At 35.7% G+C, this 11,459-nt stretch overlaps 1 protein-coding gene across 1 annotated transcript; it reads right to left on the bottom strand.

The window, feature by feature from the left end:
• Nucleotides 1–443: 443 nt before the first annotated feature.
• LOC107491274 (protein CROWDED NUCLEI 3) lies at nucleotides 444–8,571 on the bottom strand. Its single transcript, XM_016112093.3, has 8 exons — nucleotides 8,018–8,571; nucleotides 7,087–7,296; nucleotides 6,210–6,463; nucleotides 5,831–6,101; nucleotides 5,630–5,713; nucleotides 2,530–4,634; nucleotides 1,251–1,443; nucleotides 444–866 (listed from the first exon to the last, which is right to left on the bottom strand). Exons 1-8 carry the CDS (start codon nucleotides 8,324–8,326, stop codon nucleotides 633–635), a joined length of 3,660 nt encoding a protein of 1,219 aa, XP_015967579.1. The 5' UTR covers nucleotides 8,327–8,571; the 3' UTR covers nucleotides 444–632.
• Nucleotides 8,572–11,459: the final 2,888 nt, after the last annotated feature.

Genomic DNA, 11,459 nt, shown 5'->3' with positions numbered 1-11,459 from the left:
GTGTAAGGCAGCTAAACAATTACAAATTTTGAATATTTTCTAAACTATATTGGGTTCAAAAACATTTTAAATGGTATTCCAACCATCAAATTGTCCTTGGCTCTTCACCAGTGAATAGTGTCAAATCCGAATAGTAACATAGTTCGGATTGAATTGATTTTTCCTGCAAGAAACTCAAATCCCATTGTTAATGATGAAATGGGTACAAATCCCCCAACTGCCTGAAGCATCAGACAGTCCATCCAGCTTCACATCTAAACTGCAGGCAAAAATTCACCTTGCAATTATCATGTTTTCCAGATACACAACATACCACAATGTACCTTTCAAGACACAAATAAATGTCACTGTAATTAATTTAAAAGGACAAATTTAAACAGGAACCTATCTTTTGTTGATAACCTTATGCAAAACTGAGCTACACTGTGTTTCACATTGAAAACTCCCATAAGACAAGAGAACACGGAGGTTAACCTTAACCCCAAGTAAGATTATATAGTTGCTTCATAGCTGCTTGCCTATTTAAAAGAGTTCCCTAATTAGAAGGAATGAGGATACAAGTATTTCTATTGTAATATCCATGACAAATAGGAACTAGTTCAATCATGATGTGAAAAATTTAAAGATCATCTTTATTGCAGACTCCTCCTCCTCCTCCTCTTCCTCCGCCTGCCTCCGCCTCCCTCCGCCTCCGCCTCTGCCTCCGCTGCCTCCTCCCCTATTTCTCCCTCCCTAATATCATTTTCAACCCCAAGGTTTGTGCTTCCACCTTCGTCTTCATATTCTGTGGCACCATTTTTTTCCACACAATCCACAGAATTGGTTACAGCACCATTGTCATCCACAATGTCTCTTGATACTTCAAACTGTAAAAATGTGTTTAATGAATAAATAGAATATAAAAAAAAAAAACACATTCTGAATTGAAAAAGAAACCTTGACAATGCCAAAGGGTGTAGCAGTGAAATAATTAACTATTGGATATTTTGATTATTCTGTGATGGTCAGGTGGACATATGTCATGCAACTGCTGAGGATCAGGGACTACAAGGTGATTTATCGTGATGATACACAAGGTGGAAGGCAAGTTTGGTTTGAGTATATTGCAGCAGATGATTGTCTCTATTTCATTTCTCTCTTTTTTTCTTTTATACATTGTTGTGTTTTTCATCCTTCACTACCCTTTCTGGGTAACAGCAAAGCATCTGAACTATCAATGGGGGAAAGAAATAACAGTAGGAATGTTATACCCTTACAACCCTTTCTTCCAAGGTTCTTGTCGTCGAGACCTGTACGGGAACTGTGCTTTGGATGTTGCCGTCTGCTTCTACTAATGAGGCACCAGGGTCAACTTCAGGAATTTTATTCAGCTCTGGTTTACTAGAAGCAACTTCTTTCTGCACGCCTCGTGTTCTATTGGAAAAGTCTACTGTAGAACCTACACTGCGTACCAAGATATTAGAACCACCAAAAAAAATTCTGACCACAAAACTCAGGAAAATGAATGAATCACAATCTGTACTAACTATACTTTTGGCCCTCTACACAGCCAATCAACCATATGCAAGACACTTGCAATAACACACTTAAAAGCATCCCACATTAATTAAAATAACATGAAGTAGTCAATCACTCAATTCATCATTTCAATTTCCTAATATTATCATACACAAGGAAAATGATATATACAATACCGAAAGAATACCCTATACAGAATAAATAAATAAAGGAAATGTATAACAAAAACCTTCTGTCAAATAAGTAATGTACAATCTGAGAACCCAAAATAACAAAAATTAGTTGACATAGATTGTGTTGCTTCAATTATTAACTCTCCTTTCACCAAAAAATCCCAAATTACAAAACTAATCAACAAATAATAATTTTCTCTAACGTTTGACTTATCAAACTACAGATGGAAACTGTCATCAATTTTAATTACTATATGAATCTTAGTAACTCCGCCTATGTTACACTTGCGGTACATAGCCGGTCCCAAGCCCGGATAAAGGAGGAGGGTTGTGTTAGGTCTTCGGCAACCAACGTAAAAATATAGTCGAACCCCCCATGACATGAATCTTAGTGTGGTTCTGTCTCTACACAAACATAATAATCGTCTAGCTAAGAGACTACATCATAACAATTAATTAATCACCAGGATGTGATATTATGTCATTCTCAATATCAAATACGTATGCAGTAGTAAAGATCAGTTGAGATGGGGTATGTCATAACATTACAAGATAATACAATCTTGCAAACAACGGTCAAAATCATAAGCCAGTTAAACAAAACTGGCACTACAATCTTTTATATTCCTTCCTGGGTATGGACCAGGGGGGCAACGATAGAGGACTCTTTCAGTGTGGAAGTCAACAAAAAACGTTTCCATAATGTCATAAAGAAAATTACAATTCTCAAATGTATCTAGTTCACATTTACATTCAAGAGTATTATACTCAATTAATGGACCCAACCAGCATAAACTATAAGAATAGTGTCCGACAAAATCGCCAAGACTGAACTTACATCTTTGGATGCCTGAGATTGTATCGCTTCTCTCCAGTAACTTGTGCAGGTGGAGCAGCCATTTGCCTCTTCTTCCTGTGCCCCCCAGCTGTAATGCTTTCTGATTGTCCATCACTATCATCTGCATTCTGCTCACTTTCAGTAATTCTTGAAGTTTGTGCGCGTTGTCGCTTCCTTCCAGTCCTACCAACAGCTTCATCAATTTGACTAGAGTCTCCTTGACTGTCTTCTTTGAAATGATCGGCATTGAGAGACAGCAAACTCGCATTTTCTATTTCCTCAGAGGCTTGCCCTAGGAACTCATTGGCCTCTCTAACTACACCCTTCACTGAGCGTGTTCTAGCAATTCCAGATTTGCTTTTCTTCCCAGGTCTGCCCCGACTGCGGTTTGGAACTGACTGCTGAGAATCATCTGGACTTCCATCTACAAAGCTATCCCTGTAGCTATGATCATCCATGGACTCTGTGTTTTGAACATCCACCTGTCGAAAAATTCTCTCAAATTGGGGTTGTGGAGTTTCCGAAGAGTGATGAGCTCCATCTGCTAGCTGTTGTTCTTCAAGAGTGACCTCAGCTCCTTCTATAATGGGCAGAGATTCCAGTTCAGGTACCTTTTCTGTAGCAACATTCACATCTGAAAGTGGCATTGTCCCATCCTCATTAGAAGAACCAACGCCATCAGTTCTTTTATTTGGAGATAAACCGAGGATTGGTCTACATTTACGGAGGAGCCAATTTCCGGTCCATGTAGATCCAGAAGAGTCCAAATTGGAAGCAGCTACCTTGTCCTGGGAGTTCTTACTCGGCATACCATTCAGAATAGGAGAGGTGGCTGAGGGAACAATGGATCTTTGTTTAAAGTCAGGCAACGGAAGATCAGATACAACAAAGCCCCCAACAACCTCACCACACTCCTTGCAACACTTTAGCTTCTCAACAAATGCAAGAAATTGATTTCTTTCAGCCACAAGTATTTCACGTTCATTTTTAACCTTCCGGCTTAGATTCATAAGCATTTCAGAGTCCTCGTGCATCTCACGTTGGCCTGACTTCAACTGCTGCTTGTTTGACTCAAGCTCCTTCCTCTCATTTTCTAACCTAAGGCCCTGAGACTTCACTTCTTCCCATTCCTTCTCAGTAACATCCTTCAAGACATTAATATTATTAAGCTCCCTTTCCATCTTCTCCTGAAATTTTCTCTCTCTTTCCTGCAGATCTTTCTCCATTTCATCCTGCCTTTTCTGGATTTCAATCTCAAGAGAACTTATCTTCCATTCAAAATCCTGAAGCATCTGCAATTTCTCATTCTTCAACTTTTCAGACAAAAGAAGTTTCTCTTGCTTCATTGATTCTCTAAATGATTCCTTCTCTAGTTCAAGCTTATCTAGTTGATTCCTTATATGATCTTGCATATCGTGTCTCTCCCTTTTCAACCGTTCATCTTCACTGTGATGTAGTTTTCTTAATCTTTCGTTCTCCACATCAATTTCATGTTTCTCTCTATTAATTTCAGCTCTTTTCTCATCCAATCCTTCCCACTCTTTCTCAAACCTCAGTCTATCCTCCCTTAAGCTTTCAACTTCATTCATAAGAGAATCCTTCTGCAATCTGGTATGTTCTATCTCCTGCTTTAGTTCCAATTGCAACCGAGAATGCTCAGCTCTCTCTTCTTCAGTAAGTTTCAAATCTTCAATTTCTTTGCATATTTTCTGCTTCTGCTGAGAAATCTCATCTTTAAGCTTATCAAGTTCATCTTTTAAATTCTGCAGATTTTCCACGTCAGCAAGCAATTGCTGTTTTTCCTTCTCCAACACTTTTTCATTGACCTTAATATCCTTTTCTTTCTCCTTTAAAGATTTAGATTTTGTTTCAAGTTCCTTACTTTGTTCCTTTATTCTCTCAGCCTTCTTACTCAAACCATGTTCTTCTTTTTCGACAACCTTCTGCCTGTGGTTGATTTCAGCTTCCCTCTGCTCCAAGTCTTCCTCCTTGCTTCTAAACTCCTGAAGGAGAGATTTCCGTCTTTCCTCTGTTTCCAGCTCAAACTGCTGCAACTTCAAATCCAGCATAACCTTCTGCTCTTGAAGGAGCTTCTCAATCCCCTCCTGTGAGAACCACAATTAGAACAGTCAGTAGCATTATCAAGCAAATAAATCAGTTATTGGAGCTATGTAAACAGTCATAGCATACTCCATATGATACATCTTATGAGCTTATATAGTAACCATCTAACATCCAATTTCTTTCCGCATTTTCAATCAACTATTCCTAGGTATGTAATAAAAAAATACCAGTTAAAAGTGAATAAAACAATTCATTATATACGCTATCCTATGCCAATCTATAAACTCAAGATTAGGCCTTCTTTAATGATCTCTAACAATGACAGCGATTTAACTCTTGAAAGTGATCTCTACTTAGTGGAAAAGCTACTATGATATTTCATTTGGCTTTAAAATTATAGTCATTCATAGCAGCTAATTTTTCAAAAAATTTAGGATGAATTTAGCAACAATTTCACAAGAACAACTTTCAACACAAGCAAATCAGACTTAGGTGTCATTCATGATTGCTTGATTGGTCCTAAACTTTTTGAAAATTTAGCTGTCAGGGGTATATTTGATGCAAATCGAAAACTTTAAGGACAAAATTGAAACAAAATAAAACCTAGGGGTATTTTTAAAATTTTTGACAAACTTCAGGAACAAAAAATATACTTTAATGCAACTAACATTTCTGGCATTACACCCGTTTTAAAATGCAGACACTAATGGTAATGCCACATGGGTGCAGTATACAATGATACAGAAACTAATATATAACAACCATAGAGCAACCATAACAAAATTTATCTTATATGAGGAAAATTCCAAAAATCCTGTCATCCTACTTCACATTAAAAGACCATAATAAAGTTTTCAAAACCTAAATAGTTCGCTATCTCTTGCCAAGAGTACTTGAGGATTTGTGAATACTTGTGCCTCGCTATCTAATTAAAATCAAAATGGCTTAGGCAATCATATATATCCCAGCATTTTGATGGCCATAACATTGCAGAAACTTCCATTTTATTGTAAAGCTACCAGGTACCTAGACTTACTTTTTCTCTAGCACTAAGCTTCAGTTCCAGTGCAAGTAATTCTTTCTCTTTAACATCCAGCAAGCTCTTTACAGAATCAACTTTCTGAAATCATAGGCGCAACACTGAATAACGGAAAAGACCACATAAAATCACATAAAAAGTTACCTGAAGCAAAAAAGTGCAAAAAATCATCAAGGTCATAATAAGTATGAAATGCACCTCTTCTTTAGCATCTAGATCTGCTAGTCTTGTACTTATCTCGGCTTTCTTTTCTTCCAACAAAGACATAGAGGAATTAATATTCTTTTCCAACACTTCTAAATGTCTCTCTTTCTTCGACAATATCTTTTCAGTCTCAATCATCTTCTCCTCTCTCTCACCAAGATTTCGCCTACCACCACATAACATATCTTCTCTTTGCTGAAGTTTCTTCTCCCACTCCTTCAAATCTTCCCTCTGTTTGTGGGACGTTGCTTCAAATGATTCTCGACTGTATGGGGCAGTAGAATACCAACTTTAGATGAATTAAAGCACATAACAAACTAGATAGCATATTATGATGACTGGATATTCATAAACTATAAAGCATGGTACATACTCGGTAGCCACCGACAACTGTTCCTTGCAAAGCAAACTTTCACGAACCTCCAGTTCTCGCAACTTCATATCCAGCTCTGCACTTTTGCTGTTCACCTCAGCAAGCTTAGATTCTGCATCATGCAGTTTCTTGTTGACCAGTGAAGACTTCTCTTCAATACCATCAACCAATGCATTTGCTTCAGATAACTTCGTCTTGGAGGACGAATGAACTAGGGCATGCTCTTGTTGCATCGCACGCAGGGCTCTCTCAAGCTGGCAAGTGATACGGTCACAACATCAACATCAAATAAAAGAACATAAGAGCATGCTTATTAGATGTAGTCAACCTTAACCACACATGAGGCCAGTTGAAAATAGCCCGTCACAAAATTGGATTAGAAACAACCTAGTAAAGTAACTGAACAATATTGTTTGAGAACATGTATTAGGTGATTTACTGATAATGGACTGGGAATATACTAATCTCAAGACATTTTTCTGTTTTTTAATAAATTCCATATCATACTTGCGAGACCTAAAAATGATGAATTTTGAACAACATTATCAACATACGTAACATATGTACTACATTGTGTTAGTCACGTCAGCAAAAATAAAGAGAAAACTTAGGGTCAAAACTAAAACGAAAAAATTTAGGGTAGAGACTAAAACAAAAATTCAGGACACATACAGAGAAAAAACTGGTTTTAACTAAAACTAGCAGAGAAAATAAAGAAAAATATATATCACATGCCTAATCATGGATATATGTTGCATATTGAAGTTCTAGGAATAAAAGGAAGAGAGCAAAAAAGGCAAAAGTTAAAGTCTCTGTTCAATATGATCTAAATAATTGACCACATGAGAAGAAAGAAAATCAACAAAGAAGAGCATACATCAGCCCCGCACTGCTTTTCTGTGATTAATGCTTTCCTCAAATTTTCCTCTCTCTTTTGTATTTCGGATAATGCGATCAAATGTGATGATTGTTCTCGTTTAAGAATCTCCTCAGTCGCAGATAGTTCTTGCCTTAATTGATCAAACTTCAGATTCCATTCTTTTCTTTCAATCAACAGGATGCCCATGTTCTCCTGGTAGTCCAAAAGCTGAAAAAGAAAAATGAAAGGAAACCGAGGTTCCATAGCGGTCAATTATTACAAATTTTCAATGATAAAAGCAAAGTGCTTACTCAAATAGTAACTAAGGCATATTGTTCCTTATAGATAGATAGATAAAGCCAATATAAACCAAAACTACAAAGACATGAATCATAATAATCTTATTGCATATGCATCAAGTAAATTAACCTTAAATTTATCATTCTATCTTTCAAATTAAATTTTTAATGTTACGATTTGATTTATGGTGTCATTCCAAAAAATCTATAAAGAGGGACCATAATGGAAATAATGGAGGTATTTTGTAATTCAATATTGATATTGATGACAAGACGACAAATTTGGAAGGAAAAAAATGTAAAACCAAACAGACCTGAATGTTACTTTTTTATGAGCAACAGTAACTGCAAGTTGAGATTTAGAACTAATAATCAAATCAAAATTTTCCTACAGCCAGTCAACCACCATCAAGTGACCATGATCAGAAACTGGGAAGGAAAGCAAATTAAGAAAAATTTAAAAAAAAAGATAAATACATAATTAAATTATCATATATTAGCGTTTAAACATGAACCTAATTAAACCCAGCAATCAAATGACTATTAGCAATCTTGGCAAGCATAATCCAATTGAATCCAGAACCCTAAAGAACAATGAAATTAAAAGTATCAACAAGGAAAAAATTGGCAAAATGTTTGCGAAAACCAACCTCTTTTTCGAGCCTAGACACCCTCTGCAAGAGTGCTTCATGGTCTTTTCGCTGCATAACCGCCTCATCGAGCAAACCTACTTCTCTGAACTTCTTCCAATCATCGACGCTCCCCCCATCGAACCCTACCGTCACATCCGTCTCCCGGGTTGCTTCGCTCAGAGAGCCCAACGGCGGCGGCGGCGGAGCGGGATCGTCGGCGACAACGACGGCCTTGCCCTTGAATAGAGCAGAACTTGCCGCCCCGCCGCCTCGGTGAGGCGTGAACGTAGATGCCGCGGGCCACGCCTTCCTCTGCGGCGTGAACATTGCGCCTTGTGTAGAAATTAAAACTCGCCGGAAAGAACCCGGTAAAGGTTTTGCCGGAGAAAGAAAATTGGAGATTGTTCGTCTTTGGGTGCTTGTGGAATGTGGAGTGAGGACTGAGGAAGATGGGAACGGATTAAAGGAAGGGTTTTGGATTTGAGTTAAACTTTTTTGCGAACTTTCTCCCCACCTTATGTATAACAGTCGTTGGAGAGAGATTCGAACCCAAGTGAATGGTTAATTGCAGATTTTCAAATTGGTCATCGGTAATTAATAGGACTAACTTGATTACTATACTGATATATTTATAGTTAGATGTACATAAAATATTTATTTTTTATATTTATGATTAAAATATATTTGAAAAAAAATAATATGAATAATTTATAAAATAGTTTTATATTTTGTGTTATTTATATAAATATCAAATAATGGTATAAAACAAATAATGCCTTATATGTATTATAAAAAATTATTTTGATTGTAACAATTTAATTGGTATATATTTTATTTGATAATTATTCTATTTTATTTTTTTTACTATTTATAATCATAATGAAAAGTTATTTTATTTGTGATTTTATATAAAACAAATTTTGAAAATATTTAATATTACTAAAAGTATTTTTTTAATAGTTGTACGTTTCCAAAATATCTATGCTAGTCAAAAATAAAATAAAGAATATCAAAATAAAATTATACTCAATAATTAGGAAATAAAATTTTAAATTAATTACCTAATATTAAATAATAATCATATTTTCAACAAAGAACAAATAAAAAATATTATTTAATTATTAAAATTTAATTAAAAATTTCTATTTAACATATTAACATATTCATCTCATAAGAGTACCAAAATTTGTAAAACTCTATTGATCTATTATTGATGGCATGCTATCTGGAAATCTGCATCATGGTGAAAATGAGGAAATGGGTCCCTGAACCACATGATATCAGCATCCTCGAAGAGGAATACAATCACATCAATCTAATTTATACATCTTAGAAATGTATCTTGCTTCCTATATAAAATATTTCAATTCTACTTTTTCTTTTAAATTTTTTTCCACTATATAAAAGAAACTCAGTGTGTATAATGAAAGAACAGCCATTGAAATACTTACTGTGAATACAAAATTGTACCCCATTTCAAGAATAGAACATAGGAAATTGTCCTGTTAACTGCGAAAAGGTGGATTGAACGAAGGAATTGAGATTGGAGTCAGAGACAAGGAAATGAAAGAAGATGTTCTCAGGGCAAGGGAGTGCTGGAGGATCAAATGGACGGCGGCAATGGAGCCGGCAATGGAGTTGCGGAGGTACTCGTGGTTGAGGGTTAAGGCAACATGGACAGGAGAAGAGTTGCAGACGGTGGTTAGGGTGCAGTTGTTGGGACGGTATTGCTCTGCATTTCTAAGTAGTTAGGTAATCCTAAGAATTTGGGATTAGGGTTCATCTACTTAGGGACTAATTTGAATTGTTTTAAAAGATTTGTCTTGTCAGCAATAAGAGAGTGCTACTTGGCGTCTGCCATGCTGGCAGTTAACGGGACACATCAGCGAACATTTGCCATCTCAGCGAAGGAGATGACGGAAGGACGAACGTGACCATGTTGGTCATCTTTCGGGGACGAATTCGATTAATTTTATCTTTTGAGGACGAAAATGGAGATCGAAGTATCTTTCAGGAACGATGACTATTAACTCCTTAAAATAATTTAGGCCCATAAAACTATCAAAATAATTTTTGTTGAAAAGAAGCCCAAATTTAGACCAGGTGATGAATCTATATTTGACGATAAATTTTGGTTTGATTTGAATGAATTTCATCATATAAACCCACATTTATTCACCTAAATAGCATGCTTTTGTGTTTTCTCTTTAAATTGTGCCTAATTGTGAAAACATACTATTTTGTGCTTATTTTAATCAAATTTATTCCACTTTCATTCCATTCAATACCTTGATTTTTTTTATGAGTGATTTCAGGAGTAATACGTAGGAATGGCTTGATAAGAGTGGAAGAGAAGCATGCAATTGGGAGAAAACATGAAGAAATCAAAGGAGAAGCACACAGCCAAGTGTGCGTACGCACGAGTGACGAAACCAGCAAGTGTGCGTACGCATACATCTGTACATACGCACAAGAAGAAAAATCAGAAAGTGTGCGTACGCACAGGTACCAGCGCGTGACTTCATTAAAAAGTCACGTGGTTCTCGATTTGGGAGGCTCTTTGGCCCATTTCTGATGGCTTTTAAACTTATAAGGAGGGGCAAGCAATCATATACAATGCAATACTTCATACTACACGCTTAGATAGTTTTTAGGGTAGCTTAGTTTAGGTTTTCTCTCAATTTCTTTAGGGTTTAGTTAGGGTTTATATTTCAAGCTTACAATTCCTAATTTTGTTCTTGGACTCTAGCTTATTTCTATTGTAAGTATTTTTTAATTTTCTTTTTAATTGCTACACTTGAGTTACACTTTCTTATAGTTAAATGATATTTTGTTAATACATATATATTTTTGCATCTTTAAATTTTAGTTGATGAACTTGATGATTCTTGGTTATTATATGTTTATTTTGAGTTATTAGTATTGATTTCGATCATTTGTGGTTCATAGTTTTTATCATTTTCCTAATTTTGCCATGTTTTATGAATATGCCTGTCATGTGTTTGATGAAATGTCAACTTTGATTATGAGGTAGATTTTCACCCCTTGCCTTGGAAAAATGAGTATATGGAATACTAGAGTCATAATGTCTGACACTTAGTGATAATTCTTGGGTTGTTAGTTGTTATTGTTTCCACTAACACTAACTTTTTATTAAGGTAATTAGTAAGTTAGCTAGGATTTGTGGATTAATAACAATTATACTCACTTGACTTACTCTTCGATATTAAGGGTTGACTAGGTGAGATTAATCCATCATAATTATCATAGTTGTGGTTATGGCAAGGAAGGAATTCCATAACTCATCCCAAGTCAAGGCTTCATTTATGTTTTAAACCACAATTCCATCAATTTTGAGTCTTACTTGTTTATATTGCATATATAGTTCTTTTATTCCTTTATTAGTTTATTAGTTATAATTTTGATCGTTCTTTTATTTCTTTAATTGTTTACTTCAATC

The sequence above is a fragment of the Arachis duranensis genome, chromosome 5 (assembly GCF_000817695.3).
Source record: "Arachis duranensis cultivar V14167 chromosome 5, aradu.V14167.gnm2.J7QH, whole genome shotgun sequence".
Taxonomy (NCBI): Eukaryota; Viridiplantae; Streptophyta; class Magnoliopsida; order Fabales; family Fabaceae; genus Arachis; species Arachis duranensis.
This window is presented reverse-complemented; position numbering and strand designations above follow the sequence as displayed.

Excerpts from the sequence above, each read along its gene's own strand:
- LOC107491274 (XM_016112093.3), bottom strand. The coding sequence starts at position 8,326 with ATGTTCACGCCGCAGAGGAAGGCGTGGCCCGCGGCATCTACGTTCACG. Across the intron at positions 7,297-8,017 it reads TGTCTAGGCTCGAAAAAGAG|CTTTTGGACTACCAGGAGAA; the intron begins GTTGGTTTTCGC and ends TTTCTTTTTCAG. Across the intron at positions 5,714-5,830 it reads ATCTAGATGCTAAAGAAGAG|AAAGTTGATTCTGTAAAGAG; the intron begins GTGCATTTCATA and ends CTATGATTTCAG.